Genomic DNA, 18,403 nt, shown 5'->3' with positions numbered 1-18,403 from the left:
TTGTGCCTTAGCTCACAGATATAGCTAACCTGCTGCTTTGCGTGTGGATAGCCAGCTAGATGCTTATTTTCTGAGTCATCTGACTTCTGAGTTTTCACTTTTTTAAGAGTATAATTAAGATAGGTTCCCAAGGATTAAAAAAAAATTGCTGTGTGTTAAGCAGACAGTCTATACGTTGAGACCCATATAAGGAGATGTGTGGGCACCTGCCCAAATTGAGAGAAGCATTAAGAGCTATTCACAACCTACTGAAATGTCAACACACTTTTGAAAAGGGTCCATTAGGGATGCAAATGTATGGTTCCCTGATTATGATAAGCACGGGAAAGAAAACAGTGAAACCCATTAGGAGGTTTTGAGAACTTGGTTTTGAAGAGTGGCGAAGGCAACTCTGGTTTCTGCTGAGGGCTGGGCTCGTTTCTTTCCCAAGCCCTTCTCTGTGTTCAGAACTACCAATTACGATCTGAATGGCTCTAAAAATTCTTCCATTTTTGGATAAGTCAATGAACTTATCCACAAATGGGCCAGCATTGAAATGCCATTCATGTCAGATAAAATTCATTTTTCTAAGATTCATTCTCTGGATTACATACTGTAACTTGTTGGTGTATAGATGTGATATTAGAAACTCACTTCACGCTTTTGATATGTTTTAGTTTTTTCTTCCTGGGTTTTTTCCTATAAAAGGCTGATCGTAACTTAAAATCTGTAATTTTTACTATATAGTCTTATACAAATCAGCTCACATGAGGGGTATATTTCTATTTAATAATCATTTAGGGCTTTTCTAGGAAGATAACAGATTCATTTAATCATAAATACACCTTTAATTCTGGCTGTCTTGAGTTATTCACACATGATGTCAAAAGATATTCATAGTACTGGATAAATTGGGGCATAATTTTTGTGTAATCACTCTCAATGTTAAAACAGAAATTAATTGATTTTTCCATTTTCCTTGATCTGGAAGGAATTGTATCAATTTCCAGGACGTCATAAAACAAAATATTTAAAGTATGTTTCAAATAATAAAAAAAAGAAATACTTAACTTAATAAAGATGTGGAATTCATTTATGAAGAAAAGCACTGGCCGTGGCCCAGTAGGCCGGAGAGATTGCCAGGAGCCTGCAGCAGACAGTTATCCCTGTATGTCCACTCTGCCCCGCCCCCCCAGCCACTCCATATTAAGAAAATGAATTCTTCCAGCCAAACTGGACTTTAAAATCATTGATTTTGTTTACTTTGTTTTTGAGTAAAAAACCAGAAGTTCTTTTTTCAGTTTTCCGCCTTATAAGGAAAGCAGTCCAAGGCACTTAAAACCCTTGCTCTTCAGGCCCTATTTTAACTAAAAAGGTTTGCTTGGCATATACATTTGATGCTTGGGAATCTTACATAAAAGTGATGATTTTTGACTCTTCTGGGGAGCTTCACCCATTGAAACTATTGGTAAAAATGGAAGTCACTTAACTATCATGAGAAAAACTGAGTGCTTCAGCATTCACCTAAGACAAAAACCCTAAATCCTGAAATGAACATTTCTATTTGGCATTTTTGCTTTTGTACTATCAAGGAAAACCCTCAGGCTTCAGAAATAGCATGTATTACTAATAGCATGTAGGCAAATACGCTGGTACTCATATTGGATCAATCCTCTTAACTTCCAGAATCCCTTCCAGCTATGCTATGGTATTCTCGATTCTCTCCCATCCAAATGGAGTGGAATGTTTCAAAAAGGAAGCACAGATTTTTTTCCAATGGTCAAAAGAAATCCAAACGACCTTATCTCTGGCAGTCAAAAGACACATAGACCCTCTCTCATCAGGGCGGTCTCAGTCTACTGGGAGAGATGGACACTAAATAAATAATCATCCCTATAAACGTATCATTAGAAATAGCATGAAGGAAAAGTACATGGAGCCACGTGACCCTCTACATCAGAGACAGCTCTAACTTAGGGAGTGGAGAAAATTTTAAGAAAGTGATGTTAAACTGAGACTTAAAAGATGAATTAAGAGTTGATCGACAAAAGAGTAGGTGGATAAGCACTTCAGACAAAGGCAATGGCATATTATTAAGACCCTTGGGTGTGAAAGAGGTTGGCACATTCTAGGAAATGAATGAAAGTCGGTGGATGAAACATACTCAGCCAGGTGGGAAAGTGGTACTACAGACATGAGAGAGGCAGAACTCTTCGAGGGTGAGTTTACTAGATGCTAAATTTGAAAGAAAGCCACAGAAGAATGTTGAGCAGTGAACTGTTGTGATTAGATTGCTGGTTTGGTAAGATCATTCTGGCTGCAATGTAGAGGTTGGGTTGGAGAGGAGCAAACTGGACCTAGAAACTGTTGGAAAAACCAAGTAAGAGAAGATAATGTTTTGGACCAGGAACTTGGCAGCGGGGATAGAGCCAAGTGGATGGATTCCAGGTCTATTTTGGGATGGAATGGATGGAACGTGGTGAATGATTGGCAGTAGAGGATGAAGGATATCAAAATTAGTGCCAGAATTCCACTAATCCATTCCTACCATGTACATATAATGAGATTATAAGGAATTGGCTCGCATGGATTGTGGAGGCTGAGAAATGCCATGACCTGCTCTTCACCAGCCGGAGACATAGGACAGCTGGTGGTGCAGGTATCGGTCCATGTCCAAAGGCTTGGGAACCAGCAGCTCTGTGATGTAAGTCCCTGTCTAGGGGCAGAGGAAGACTGATGTCTCAGGTCAGTCAGGCAGGCAGAGAGAGAGAATTCAACCTTCCTCCCCCTTTTTGTTCAGTTCAGGACCTCATCAGGTTAGATGATGCCCACATACCTTGAGGAGGGTGGTCTGCTTTACTCAGTTCACCAAATCAGATGCTAATCTCTTCCAGAAACACCCTCACAGACATACCTACAAATAATGTTTAACCAGATATCCGGACACCGTTTGGCTCAGCAAGTCGACACCTGAAATGAACCATTTGAGGTACCACCAACAGGACCATCCAGAGAGCTCAGTGCAGGCACTTAGGGGATGTTATCTGAGCTCGTGAGCAGGTAGGGTCATGTGGCTCTTACTCCTCAGTGGTGAGAATGTTTTTCCCGGCAGCTCACCGCTTTGGAGGAGTTCTACCATTTTCAGAACCCCCGGGCTCAATGACGCTGTTGGCACACACTAAAAAAGACAGAACTGCTTATTTGGGGGCCTGAACTACCTCTGCTAAAAGATGTTATTCTGTTTAATAACAAATGACTAACTCTAGAGCACTCGAGAGTGAAACTTTTATTTCATGCTAATTAAAAGGGTCATTGTTCACATGCGAGAAGAAACTGCCTTCTCCCCTACCCCTCTGGACTTCCGGTTCCTGCCCTCCTCTGCTAAATGCTACCTGTACTCAGGGACCTTTGGAGCCTGCCTTTGTTCAAGGAAAGGGAATGTCCAAGAGAGGCCAGTGATGAATTACCCATTTGTCCCCAGCTTTGAAGAAGCTCACAACCGACATGCTGCTTCCCTCAAATAAATAGTTCTTGGCCTTTCCCTAAGTCAGGTTACTCCCTCTTGATCATATCTAATCATTGAACTTTAGGGTTGGAAAGGGCCTTGAAATGTGTTGGCTCAGCCACTTTATCTGACACATGAAGCAATGAAAGCTATGAGGTCACTAGGACACCACTGGAGATCACCAGGCAAACCAGTGGCCGAGGCAGTGACGCCCTTGTGGGGGTATTCAAATTCAAAGCCATATGGTGGAGGGCTCAGTTACTTCTCTTTTTGTGATCTTTAGATCAACATATCCTCAGAAAGTACACCATGGCCTTCTCTCCTGGTTTCAGGGGCCTGAGGAGAAACCAAACTCTCATCACAGACCAGGAAAGGGGTTTCTTAGGGACGAGTCAGCTCCTGTGAGCAAAGCGTAATCTGCAAATGTCCTTTAAGTGTACTGCCAGTCACTTGCCATTCCTATTCTACCAGGGACTTATCGTCAATAGCTAAAATTGACATTTACTGCCACCATAACCCTACCACAAATTAAAATCAGACCTAAGTCCCTCTGGGGAAGATGTTTATAAGCTGTAGGAAGACATCTGAAATGATACCAAATTGCATTTTAAACTTGAAACCCGAAATGCCACATTTGTTTGGGAGTAGGAATAGGACTGTCTGGGGACTAGTACGGGAAACTGAGCAAGTCACTCTCTTTGACAAAATGCAAGGCCACCAGGGAAGGGAAAGTGCCTTGGAAGAGATGTTTTATATATAAACCCTGGTGTGGCTTTTAACTAATCTCTTACGGCTAAACAAAATTTTTTTCAGAATGAGCTTAAAGGAAAAATCAATCCTTTCAAACTTCATGCCTTCAAAGAACAGATGTGGATGCTCCAATTGTACTTGTAAATACACTGAGAAGGGGATTGAAAAATACCATAAAATAGGTCTATCAAAATGCAAACCTAGGTTCCAAGGTTTGACGCAGCTCATACAGACAAAAAGGTGTGTAGGGCCAAAAGCCTTGATATTATGTTTGTAGACCCTGTAGATGCCTGTGGGTGTCTGTGTGCAGTGGGTGTGTCTCTGCACATAGTATGGCTACCATCTCAATCTCAGAACCTAATGAAGGACCCAACTCAGTCCACAGGGAAGCCATGCTCTGTGGCTTTGCTGTGTGTCCAGCCCGTGAGCCAGTTGCACTGGAAATAGCAAAGCCTGGTTGAAAAGCCCTTTGAGATCCTTGGATGCGAAGTTTGTAGTAAATGCCAAGTATCATTATTATGAACTTTATTGCTATTATTTTATTAAGTGTTTCAGATAAATATCAATTTAGTTTCATGATAAATGCTCTTGCAAAGTAGGAGAACTTGAAGAGTAGCTCCGGAAAGTTGGCCCAAGGAGGACACTGAGGTTTCCTAGAAACTCGGCCCCTCCCCCAAACCCCCTTGCTCAAGTCAGTTACAAGTTGAGTGTCCCTTCAGGGAGGTGTTTCAAGTTATCACAACCCTTAAAAAGAATCCTGCCTGTCATGGGTGCACAGCATTTTCCTGCACACTGCTGCCAGGAAATGAGAGACTATGTACCGTGGGGCAACCTCATTAAGTCATCCAACAAACCTCTCTGAGTCAGGGACGAGCCTGGCTCAGAGAAATCAGAGCAGAACAAGTTCTCCAGAGAAGGTGATACCCCAGGATGCGGCAGGGCTCTCAGTAATGGAAAAGACACTCAGGTCCCCTGAGAGGCTGGATGTTTGGGGCCCTTTCCCGCAAATTGCTTCACCCTGAAATTTAGAACAATGTAGCTTTATGTTGTATTTTAAAAGGACACTAGCAACAATTTTATTTTCTCAAATAGATTGTTTCTTGAATATAATCATACATTGATTATCATCCAAGGACCTAGCACACACAAATAATATCGCATATATGATTATCAGACCCTCCTCATGCCAAACCTACCAAGTGGGTATTATAGCCCTGTTTTTGCTGATGAGAAATCAGAGATGTTAAATGACTTGCCCAGATCACACACTCACAGTCCACAGCAGGGCCATGGGGCAGCCCAAAGCCTACGCTTTGTCAGCCACAGGAGGCTGCTTTATCCTATTTGCTGGTTAATGACGGCAGCCAGCATTATCTCCATCATTTCTGTCAGCCACTGTGATTGGAATAAGTGAAAATAATAGACCTAATTTAGGACTATGAGAGGTCTGCCAGTTTCTCCTCCTCCCTGGAAACCAGGCCAGACAGGGGCGAATATTTTTTAAGAGGCTAATAAGAGGAAATTCCAAAACCTCAGTAAGCTATTGAATTGTTTTACACTATTCGTTCTTGGGAGGTATTCTTCTAACTGAAATCCCGTGTGCTGCTGTTTTGTTCTTGTTATTACTCTGCTTCGATTGTGCTTGAAAGTAACTGGCCCCCATTCTCCGAATAGAGCAAGTTAGAAACATGAAGACCACTGTCACCCTCTCCCAGTCTTCTTGTCCCTTTTACTTTTCCTCTCAGGTCTTCCCTTGTGGCCTTGGAGTATTTTCTGCATGTCTTTGGAACCTTCTCAGGTTCTCCATACATCCCCCCTTCCTCCCCCCTGATGTTCAGCCCTCGCCCTCCAACCCTTGCTGGACAAGGATTTCTCTGGGATCGCACACCCCGTCCTATGGTTTTTGGCGGGTTGGTTACAGCTGTGGTTTGCAGCCCTCTGTTAGGTCGTAACCAAGTGAGGAGTCTGCCAAGCCTCATCTGTGTTACCTTGGAGTTACCCTCTCAGCATTTCTTCTGTTTCTTTATCATTAAGAACAAAACTTGAGAAATTGAGCTTTTAGCAGCCTAGGGTTGCATCGTCTATCCATGTCGTCCTAGCTGCCCTGAGCCACTCCTTTCTCACACTGACACATTCCTCTTCCGCCAGTGTATTTGTGGAGCTAATCATTTCTAATGCTACCTCCTAAAGAGCTGAAATAATACTGGTGAGTGGCTGGGGAGAGAGAGTCATAAATTTGGTCTCCCAGGAGAGGTGTTTGAAAATTGCCTAAGGGAGCCTGCCTGGAGATTCAAGAAGAGGTTAGATAAAGGCGTTAGTGAGGCTGACCTGGCTGGGAGCCTTGCAAAATGCACAGGATGAGTGAAGGTTGCCTGGCTGATCTGGCCATCCGTGGCCTGGACAACTCGACACATGAAATGAACCATCCCAGGCACCACAGACAGAACCGTCCACAGCGCTCAACAGAGGCACTTAGGGAATGTTATCTTAGCTCTTTAGCAGGTAGGGTCAGGTGGCATTTACTGCTCAGCAGTGAAAATGTTTTTCCTGGCAGCTCACCGATTTGGAGTTCTGTTATTCTCAGAACGCAGACCCAGTCCTAATGGAGCTGATGGCACCCTACTTAAAAGACAGAACTGCTTATTCAGGGACCTGAACTACCTCTCCTCAAAGACGTTATTCTGTTTAATAACAAATGACTAACTCTAGAGCACCAGAGAGTGAAACCTTTATTTCATGCTAATTAAAAGGATCATTGTTTATATGTGAGAAGAAACTGCCCCCTCTCTTACCCCTGTGCTGTTTGTGCTGAAGTCTTTTGCAGTTAGAGCTGCAAGATTAAGCTGTGTGTTTGGAACATGGGTATTTGGAGATTGTGTTGGGTGTGGATTCCACCACAAATTACTCGTGAAAATTCGGTAACTGACAAGCCCAGAATCCAGGAGAAACCAAAATGGAATTGCTGACTTGGAGTTAGGGGGGTTGTGTCTGCAAGCTCGGAGAGCCCTCGGCCTTTACAGAACATCCAGGCCAGTGTGTTAGTGAATGTTTTCATGAATTATTCATCTATGGTGAGTGAATGCAAGCAGCAATCACATGTAAATGACAAGGCTCATAATCAGGGGGCTACTTATTTGTCCTTATGAAGCGAGGAGGAAGCTTATTAACAACTCACAAACAGGAAGAGATTTGACTTAGAGATATGCCTCTATAAAGAATTTTTTTATACACATGTAGCCAGATGTAAATCATTTATTTGAGCCTGGATTCAAAATCATCTTTTATTGTATGCCTTTTGATCTGCATTTACTTTCCTTTTCTAAGGGTAACTTTATGAATAATTGATGCAACTGAGAAGTTATTGGCTAATTGAAAAGCCATCTCTTCACGTCTTTAAGTCTGACCCAGGCTGAAGCCAAACTCTTCAAGCATTTAGGGTCTTTTATAAAGAGTCTTCATAAAGAACCTTTAGCTCTTTACAAGGAAAAATACCAGATTTTGAAAACAGATATTTTTCCCCAACAGTAGTATACAGCAGAAATGAACCGTGTTTTTGGTTAACTTAAATGAATCAGGCTGACTGCATGATGAATTCAGATCCATGGTACAGAAATCAGTCATTAGAGATGAAAAAACGAGATTGATGTAATAGTCGTAACAGAATGGCCATAAATTTAGGTCTCCCCTCCTCTCGCCGCTCTCTCTGTTTCCAACACAAGTGGCAGCTCCCCTGCCCGGCTAGGGGCAGCGTCTCTGCTGTAAACCCAGCAACGGCTGCAGCGGGGTGCAGCCCTATTAGCTGTGTGACGTGGGAGTACTGCCGTTGTCTCCCTCGCAGTCTGGCTTTCTTGTAAAGAAGAAGAAGTTCCAGTCCCGAGACATCAGCCACTACATCTACACACTAACGGCGTCAGTAGTACAAAATCGATTTAAAGAGAGGCCCAAATTTATCTTGGGTGGTAAATTAAATCTCTGACACCCCTGGTGATAATGGTTCCAAAGGTGTTCTTGTCCATATCGGCGAGTTGGTTCAAAGCAGGAGCGAGGTGTTTAGTTGACTGTGGTGTGGGTGCAACCTCCGAGCCCAGCGCTCGGAACATGATAAAGTGCAACCTTATTGCAGGGCAAGCGTCCAATTCTTAAAACATTATATAGATTGGAGACAGATGAGCGTTCCTGAATTATTCTTGCTTGGTCTTTTCTTATGAAATGCCTAAAACCTAATTCCAAATGGAAATTAATTTAATTGGTGCAAAAACAAATGGCTCTAGAACTTATCAAGTAAGCTGAGCTTAATCTACAGGGCACTGATTAAAAAGTACAGGTTACTTTGGGGTAACATTTATGCTTTTCAAAGGCAGAAATGGTTTATATCAGACTGTTAAGGTAAACTGGAGTTTCACTTCTGACTTGCTAATCAATTAAGTTCTTCTCATTAGTTAGCAAAGATAATTTAGTAATCACCGTTTTTGCAATGTCCATCACTAGTTGAAGAGGTCCTTGATATCTATGTTTTCATTAATTCAAGAAATATTCATTAAACACCTATATATTATGCCCTTTCTTAAGTTTTAGAAATATCTATATTGGCAAACAACTTAAATACCCTTTCTGGCTTTTAAAGTTTATTTTCTCATTGGGAGCAGAGACATTTTTTTAAAATCACCGAAAATCACTGAGTAATTGTAGTTAGGAAGCTGAGACCATGAAACACTTATATTTTGTTTATCATCCTAGCGCCTCCAATCGGGTATTTGTAAATTAATTTGTTTGCAAGTGGCCTGAGTTGGCAAACCAGTTTTCCACTCCGAAATGAGAAGGTACAGGGCTTAATTGGGACCCATATTTGGTACTTCATTGGTTTTTGATTAATTTGTTGATTGAATAAATGATGACAAATGTTACTGGAGAAAAGTACAGGGTGCACTGGGCTGACTCCAAAGAAGGCCCTAACCTGGTGTGGTCGCCCAGAGCAGGCGGTGAGGGTTACTTCCGTTCAAGGCTCTGCTGGAGGGGAGATGGGGCTTCCATGAGGTTGGGAGAAGTACTAAGGCACATGTATGGAGCCCAGGACCAAGAGCGGGAGGGGAGGTGGGGGGTAGGGAGCAGACAGTGAGGAGCCAGAGGGGCAAAACCTTAGAGCAATGTCAAGTTCTATCACAGGGAGATGGGTTTACTGGTGTCTCTCATGAGCTGCACATTTTCTGTTTTTCATTGGTGGTTTTACTAATGTTTTGGACAGGAGGGTCCTGGGGAAGGGGTCAGAGGTGAGGATAAGGCTCTTTCAGCTCACCTGAATGTCTGCATCACCAGTGGAAAAGGGGGCGGGGGCAGTTCTTGCAGGAAGACTTCAGACCTTTAGCAGAGGTCCTCCCCTGAGTGGAAGAAAGCTTTGAAAGGGAAAATATACATTTTTATTGAATTCTGCTGATATTCTGGTGCCGTTTCTCAGGCTAAATATTTCTACTTCTTTGTCTTAAATTTCTTATTTATTAAAAAGGGGGAACACTGTATTTGCTATCCAACTTCAGGAATTTGGCAGGGAGGCTGTGCAGAGCCATGAACTCATTCAGAAAAAGAGTGTGATGTCTTTTAAAATACAGGCCAGATAGCCTCCTTGTTTTCCCGATTAGTGCTCCTATTGGAATTTTGTTATTGTTTTCAGGGAAAACAAGATCCTCAGAACTGATCTCTGGGGAACTAATTTGGTTCCTTTTTGAGGAAATATTTATTAGGATCCTTTCTGAGAAATAATGTAAATTCATTTTGAAATTCTGTAAAATTGTGGATGAGAAGGATCCATTTGCCTCTGTGGAAGCAAAAGTTGATGTTTTTTAAAAGGAATATTATATATATGCAAGGAGTTTGAGGCATTTTTATACAGGGTGTGGCAGAAGTGACTCCTGCTGGAGTGTGGTTGGTAGGGTAACAATATGGGGGTAATAATTTATAGTTTTAATTCGAACATTTCACCTACAATGTCATATGGTGTGCTTGAGTGTGATATTGTTATGTTACAGAATGACATGCATATGATTTTGTAATAAAAGATTTTTGTAATTAAAAAAGGGGCGTTATTTATGCCGGACCCTATATTTGTTAGATTGTAGCTCTTTAATTAAAGCTGGGAATTTGTGTTCCAGCCTTAAGCCAGTTTCTTGGTGAAGTTCAGTAATTAATCTGCTCTTTGATCTGTGTTTCAAAATATAACAGTAACAAAAACAACTAATTTCATTGAGCATAGTCCATATATTTAATATGTAGTAACTCGTAATGCCATGAGGCAAATAGTTCTAGCATCTCATTTTACAATTGAAACTAAGGCACAGAGAAGCCAAGTAGCTAGCCCAAGGTCACACAGCTAGTAAATGGCAGAGATGAGATTCCACTTTGGCAGACTATTTCCTGAGCCCATGTTCTTTGCTACCCAATTTTATAACGTTGTTGTAACCCCTGGAAGTAACTAGCTCTATCGTCTTTCCATTTCACATTCTAATTGATTATCCTGACAATTTGCTTTCTCTACAAAAATAGGAAGTTTTAAATTCCACTTAGGAGAAGAATGAGTAAATAAGCACTTCTCTTTACAAACTGCCTTCTACGAAGATTTAAGGATTTGTATTCCCTCTCTGACTCTAGTCTCCCCATCCCACACAGACACTAGTCTCCCTGGTTAGGCCACAGCACCTCATGTAAGAAGGTGTAAAGGACGCACACAGTTCTTTCTTTTCATTAGCAAAAACAAAGATAGCTGGGACAATAAGCTTTCGCTAATCTGTGTGTGAAATTATGTTGTATTTAAATGAGAAAGAAATGTGGGCCCCTTGGGATGTACCGGGTCCTTTTTCCCCAACTTCTCTCGCCCTTAAGGGACACCTGCTATTTGGGATTTATTCACGTTTCAAATGTCATCTTGACATTAAGAAGTAAGTGCTGCACTGGCTTGCTTTTATTTACTACAGACACTGACCACCTACTCTGAGCCAGGTGCTGGGTTAACCACTGCGGATGTGCCAGTGAGCAGTGAAGAAAACCTTTATCTTAATGAACAGCTAGTCTCGCTAGATTGAGAACATCTCATTCTCATGTCAAGGCCTAGAATCTGAATTTTAGAGTTTCAAGAGATCTCCAGGTGGCCTATAGTGTGAACCATTTATTAAAGAGACGAGGAAACAGAGAGCCCCAAAGTTGAGGAACTTTCTTCCCTGGCTTCAGAAACTCTAAAAGCAACAGCACCTGGCCCTCCTGCTCACTCTTCTTTCCATTTTATTGCTTTGAAGCTTTTCTTACACAGCTCCCCACCCTCTCTCCCTGACCCCTCCAGATTCTTTTGTTGTTTTGTTTTGTTTTTAAATCTGCTCAAGGTTTCTTAGATGTCTATTGTCTGATTTCAGTGCTAATATTGATCTCCTTTTCTGACCTAATTATTTCATTGCTTGCTTCTTCCCTTTGCCTGTCCACATACCTGGCAGATCTGTCTGTCCTGAGAGTTTAATAGCTATCATGGATCTTGTGAAGACTTGGGAAAAGGGGGCAGGCTGCTGTGACCCTCCGAAGACCTTCCAAACAAAAGTTCTCGCCCTTAGCTCCTCAAAGACAGCTGGGCTTGTGCAAGGGCAAGAAAGACCAGCAGACATGGCCCTTGCTTTCCAGACACCCCCAGACTGGAAAACATCCTTTGGAGCTGGGGGTGGGGGACAAGGACATGAAATCGCTTGCTTTGGTACCTAGCATTCTGTTAATAAGGACAGTGAAAACACAGTCTGTCATCCTTGACATTTTAATTGAAAGAAAAGCTTACATAGATTTCAGCCGTAAGCAGTATGTTTATACAAGTGTATAAAGAGGAATAATCTGTCACGTTGGAAAACTCTTCGTGCTACAGGACGCAGCTTAGCAAGTGAACAAGCCAACGTGAGCTCACACATCTTACCCTGTGCCATGCCTCAATAATTTTTAGTAGAAATACTTTACCTAGAGGCATATGGTTATTAAAAAGGAGGCTCGGCTTGCTCAAAGTCTGGAATTATTAGCTCATGGCAACAAGCCTGCACTGGAGAAAGACTGTCGGGTCTTTGTTTTCACAACTTTACTGCAATTTGCCATCTTATTTTCGGAGTCTAACTGATGTGTTGTTTGGGAAGTGCTTTTTTTTCTTTTTAAAGGAAGAAAGCATAATTTCACATGGATGAGTGACTTCTCATGTTAGCAGGATTTCAGGGTTTTACTGCTTCACTAGAAAGTCCAGAGCAGTGTGAATATCAAAGCAAATGGACTGTGGATTTATTTTAGTATTAAAAAAAATCAATAATAACTTAGTTATGGGATCCAACAAGGTGTGATGGGGGAAACTCTGTTTTGCAAGTTGGGTAAAAGTCCTGCTTCTTTTCATGACCCATCTGACCTTGGGCCAATTTAACTGTTTCTGAATTCGGCTTTCTCCTGAGTAAAATGAGAGTAATGGGCCCTACCTCCCGCACCGCATTGTTTCAAGTCGCAGGAAGGTGAAAATGTTTTGAAAAATATGAAGCAGTTTTTAAGTGCAATATAAAAAATTTTATGCAAGTACAAGGTTTTAAATAATAATTATTTTATATATACAAAGGGAATTAATTAATACAATTATTCCCATACGGCTCTAGGCTTCAATGATCTGACTGTTCTGGACAAATGATTATATTCTGGGCCAAGCTACGTCATTACTTCAATCTAGTCCTTTGTATACCCAGTGATGGACAGGCATAGATTTTTTTTCTTTCAGTTTTTGTAGTTGTAAAAGCCCAAGCAAGAAGCCTAGAAAACTCCATTAGTTTTGTTGGTGGAGTTGGGGAATTATTTACAGGATTTGTATAAAACAATAATTCAAAATTATTTAGAATCCAAACATCCAGGGGTCTTGAATAACCATTTCCCCTTCAAGTATACATTGCTAATTGGTCTGATTGGCATCATTAGGTAATTATTATTATAATCCCAAGGGAACCCAGTACCTTGAAAGCCTTTCTTAATTAATGGAGGAATACTTGATATTTTAAAATCTAGTAGATTTATGCACATGTGGAAATGACTGACCTAATAAGAATGTTGAATTAAATGAAACATACCATTCCCCAATTATTCTATACCACTGGGAGTTTCCCATAGTCTTGGGAAGAATGAAAACTCGTTTTAAATTTAATTACTTTAGCATCTCCATTCACATCACCATTAGGTTGTTTAATTGATTTCTTGTGAAAAAAGAACCTATTGTTAAAAACTCATAACCAGATTTTTATTAATATGTCATGTTGGAAAAAATGTAAATGATGATATGTTGCCCTTTGTTTGTAAGGATGATATTGCCAGTCAACATCACACAAAAATTTACTTGTCTTTCCTCTAACAGTTTTCGCTTGTCCCTCACTGTCTGTAAGGGAAGCATTATTCCTCATGGTGTCTAGGAGAACAGACATGTGGTAGAAGGCTGTATGTATGTGTGTAATATATGAGATGCATGTATCTATATGTATTATGCGTGTATGCATGGATATGTACATAGTTGCATACACATCTAAATTTATCTGGTTGGATATATAGAGATCTGTAGATGAAAGGGTGAATGGATGGATGAGGGACGTGTAGGGTACTCTCAACGGATGGTTCTCATTGTGAAACTGCGGAGTTCAGATTGTTAATCTGGTCTTTAGAGGAACTGAGAATTATTAAGTGTGATATGGTTTATATACAGTCCTTTTATTTTCAGTAAACATCTCAAACAAAACATTAAGACTGGAAGACACAATACAAGCACTGTGTGTCGACTGAGCCGCATGGTCCACCTATGTGACTCGAGGCATCTGCCTCTGAATCAGGTGAGACTTTAAGACTCAGTGAGGTTACAACCTGCTACAGAATTCTGGAGCACTTGAAAGAAGCAGTTTCCTCGAACTGTAACAGCCGAAGGGCTTTCAAAAGCCCTACTAGTCCTACTAGTTACTGTTAATCCGTACTCCAAAGGTCCCCAGGCCCATGTCCAGAAATAACCGAGAACTTCATTTGCGTTTCTGAAAACACTCATGTCATTGGCCTGTCTCTGTAACCACTCATCCACACATTCCATTTGAAAAAACTGGGTGTAATTGGTGTCTGTCTATGCAAACTGTGTGAAGGCTTTCTATCCTTTTATATTTTCATGTATATGACTTCCTAAACATATAATTGTTGACTAATTCATAATTCATCTTTTAATGATACGTGTGGCTCTGATGAGCTAGCTATATTTCCAAAGGAGCTGTCAGGCAAAGAGGGGGCAAACTTAATCTGCTCTGGGACTGTAACAGTCCTGCAGAGAAAGAACGTTTTGGCCTCTTTCCCCGTTTCAGTCTCCCACTTGTGCATGAGTCACCCGTGGGAAGCCAAGGAGAAGAGGCGTCTCCTGCTGCTCAGATGGGGCTCTGGATGGGGCTCTCCCCAAAGCACAGGGAGGCATCAGCCTGCACAGACCCTCTATGTGCAGCTTAACAGGAGGAATTTTCTTTTTTTAAAGATAATGTATTAAGTTTGTTAGCGATAGTTTCTATCGTGGCGCTCAGGATAAGATGACTTAACATACCAATTCAGAGGTCAGGAGGCGTGTTTGTTTACTTGTTTGTTGTTAGGTCTTTAACTTAGTGGTTTGACATTTACGTAGCTCCCCTGAGCAAAAGCATCAGGAGATTGAGAATTTAGCCAAGGAGGTCACTTGTTTGCCATTTTTTAATAAACACAAATAATTCCCTTTTTCCCTCAGCCCCATATTCCCTGGCTCATTAAATCAATTGAAGGCCCTTAAAAAAATTTTCTGGCAAATTGAAGCAAAAACTCTAACTATGTACTCCCCCGAGGAACACGTGCTTACCCAAGTCCTGCAGGTCAGGCCAAAATCAGTTTCTGTCAAACAGCCTCACACCTCGAGTTATTACGAAGCGAAGGATTGGAAATTGGGGGCAGGGCTCTGGACCCGCCTGGGGAAAGGCCAGCTACAGAGCTGTGTGCATAAGCCAGCTGCCTTCATTTGTGTCCCAGCTTTCATTTTTTTGTTTTTTTGTTTATGTTTTTTTTTTCCTGTTCGCAGTGGAAAAGAGTGAAAAAGTCAAAATAGGTTTTTATTGGGTACTCATGAATGAAGCTGGCTCTGCAAATCCAGAGAGTGAAAATGTATCCAGAGCAAAGCCAGGCAGGCTTCCAGGCAGAGGTGTGAGAGAGTGTGGCTAAAACACACGTACACACATCTCAGGCTCCAATGTCCTCCAGAGGGCAGAGACTTCCCAGGCACCACAGGATTTCACTACCACGTCTGTGTGCTAAGATGCGGGGGTTTTAGAAGATTTGTCAGCTTGTTGTCTATCGAACATCAGTTAGGTAACAGAGGTCAGGAAATGAAGTGGAATTGGATGTATTAACTAGGAAGCAGCAGAGGAAGCCAGACTTTTGTTTTATTTGTTATTATTTCCCCAATATCCTCAATTACGTGGCTCCCATCTGAGGATCTGATCTGCAGCACGCACAATGGTGTTGTCCTGGCTGGCCTGGCCACGGGGAAACAGCGCTGAAACCCCGGCCCAGAGCCTCAGGAATAATATTTGCTTTTTTCCTCTTTGTCCCCAGGCCTGTCCCAGGCTCTCTATCTTCTCTGCTACACATCCACAACAGACAGAGACAGCCCATGCCAGCCTCCATGCCCGGGACCCTGCCTAACCCGACAATGCCGGGATCTTCTGCCGTCCTGATGCCAGTAAGTGCGTCTCACTTCCTCCGAGTCTTGCCCCCTTTGAAAAGGGAGAGGAAAGGCTGAGCTTTCAGCTGACTGAGAAGAAGGCAGCTCCTTCTGGATGGAGTTGAGCTGGGTGCCAAGTGGCTTTGAGTGTCTCGTTGTCTGTCCCTAGGCATCTTGCTGGCTTTCCCTGTCCTTCAGTGCTTCCTTAGTGAGGCATGGGCTCATCATCCTGCTGGTGACAAGTGACCTTGACACACCCAGGGAATGGAATTCATTCAGGGACACAGTTTATGACTCCTGCAAAGTCTACACTGGGCTGTTTACAGAGTACCCTTAAACTGACAGTGAGTGGTCCAGCCAGGGCTCAGAGTAATGATGAAAATGACACAGTGGCACATATGACTAACATGTATTCATGCATATCACATTCTGTTAATTATTTGAACAGCATTTGTCCGGTACCTCTCATGTGTTAGTCAGTCTCTAGGCACTTTATCAACACATGAAACAGTCCTAGGAGGTAGGTACTAATACTACCCCCATTTAAATGAGCAAAGTAAGGCCAGGAACTTGTTCGTCTGAGAAGCAGAGCAGCTGAGATTTGAACCCAGGCATTCTGGCTTCAGAGCTCACTCTTCTCAACCTCTACCTGCTACATACATTCCCTCCTTTCTCACAGTAATCCTATGAGGTATGTGTGGTTCTTACCCCCATCTTACAGATGAGGAAACTGAGTAACTTGACTAAAGTCACAGAGCCAGTAGGTGATGGATTCAGTTTTGAAATCCAGGTAGACTGACTTCCGAGTCTACCCTCTCATCATTATATTATCCTGCCCCTCTTTGAAAACAACAGATGGACGTAGATGGGAAATACAGATTATTCCAGAGTACACTGCTCTCCTTCCATGGGATCCCTTGCCTGTGCTTCTTCTTCATCCTCCCCGGCATTGTGCATTGCTGGACATTTGGTGGCTGGTATTATTCATGGGGCCACTAGAGTTCTCAAAAAACCCCAGAGGTGGCATGACAATTCTACTAAAACCCTCCCACGACAATATCGCCAGTGCCTTGCAGGGCATTTTGGCATTTTAAAGAATTGTCTCCCTTTGTTATTTCATTTTGCTATCACAGTAAACCTGTGGGAATATGAAAGCTGTGATTATTGACATACTCATCTTACAGATGTAAAGCTGAAGAGTAAGAAGTTGAAGGGATTGTATGATGCCACACAGCTCGTGAGTGAAGAGTAGTGACTAGAACACACATCTAAACTCACTGAGCAGCTCAGATTTTGGCAGGTTGAGTGGGCTGCTCCTCTATCCAATTGGAGGCAGAGGAGTGGGGAGGGTATGGTGGCCCTGGTTCAGACACATGGATGTGCCCGCTATAAATATCGGGCAGTTGAGGCTAGAAACAGTCTTTGCAAAATCGGGCCAGATGAGCTGCCTGACTTCACCTGCGTTGCTCAACGTAAAAACATCTTTCAGTGAAAGAAAAACAGCACCGTCAATGTTATTACCCCAGGTTTTATACAACCCAACTCATTGGAAGGACTTCCACCTCTGTCTGTCTCCGTTTTGGCTCTAAACTCCTCCTATCCAAAATTAGTCTCCTCTCAGAAAGCCGATGCATTGTTCAGAGAAATATGACTATGGTAACCTTTTTTCCATTTGACTCAACTGTGTGCCAATCCCAGGGACAAATGTGGGACACTTGGCCCAGAGGAAGGTAACTGGTGCGTGTTTCCCGCCCCTCCTTGTTGTGCCGCTGCGTCACTGCATCGTACAACTTGACCTCCTGTTGATGCTTCAGAATTGAAACAGAGGATCGGGCACATGGCTCAGAGCCACGTAGACCGACAGGGATGATCCCGCACAGGAGGGCCCAACCCCACATCAATGACATGTTCCGTGGCCACATCTGCAGCATCAGTCTAGAGCGGTGCTTGTCGACCCGGGATGATTTGGGGCAGTACCTGGAGATGCTGTTGGTTTTCACGACTGGGGTGCAGCTGACATCTAGTGAGTCAAAGAGAGGGACACTGTTAAACATTCTACAGTGCACAGGATGGGCCCTGCAACTAAATTATTTTGCCCAAATTGTCCATAGTGCCGTGGTCGAGAAACTGAGATCCAGAATGACACTGATATTAACTAATTAAAATTAATATAAAATGTCCAAAAAGCATGTCCTGAAAGTTTCAGCCCCTAGCCATCTGGGCCCTTTCTTCCTTATCATGAAGTCACCAGCTCCTACGCTGTCACTCTGGCATTTCAAGCGTGGTCTTCTTCTAGAGTTCCTGCCCCAGGACCACGATTCCCTGGGTCTGAAGGAAAGTCTATGTCTGCAGGGAAAGATGAAATTCTTCACTGATTTGTAGCCTGTCGTTATGCCACACACTCACGAAGCCTCAGGTCTGAAACAAAATGATGG

General features: G+C 42.4%; 1 protein-coding gene across 3 annotated transcripts in view; it reads left to right on the top strand.

Annotated features, from left to right (window-relative positions):
* Positions 1-18,403, top strand: part of CREB5 (cAMP responsive element binding protein 5) — a 374,435-nt gene that overhangs the window by 266,038 nt on the left and 89,994 nt on the right. For all 3 annotated transcript variants that reach the window (XM_053927053.1, XM_024562990.3, XM_024562992.2), the window contains one exon: positions 15,860-15,986. In XM_053927053.1, the coding sequence (XP_053783028.1) occupies positions 15,860-15,986 (127 nt within the window). The remainder of the gene's footprint in view (positions 1-15,859; positions 15,987-18,403) is intronic.

The sequence above is a fragment of the Desmodus rotundus genome, chromosome 6 (assembly GCF_022682495.2).
Source record: "Desmodus rotundus isolate HL8 chromosome 6, HLdesRot8A.1, whole genome shotgun sequence".
NCBI classification, from domain to species: Eukaryota; Metazoa; Chordata; class Mammalia; order Chiroptera; family Phyllostomidae; genus Desmodus; species Desmodus rotundus.
Note: the sequence above shows the minus strand (reverse complement) of the source record. Positions and strands in the feature narration are given on the sequence as shown.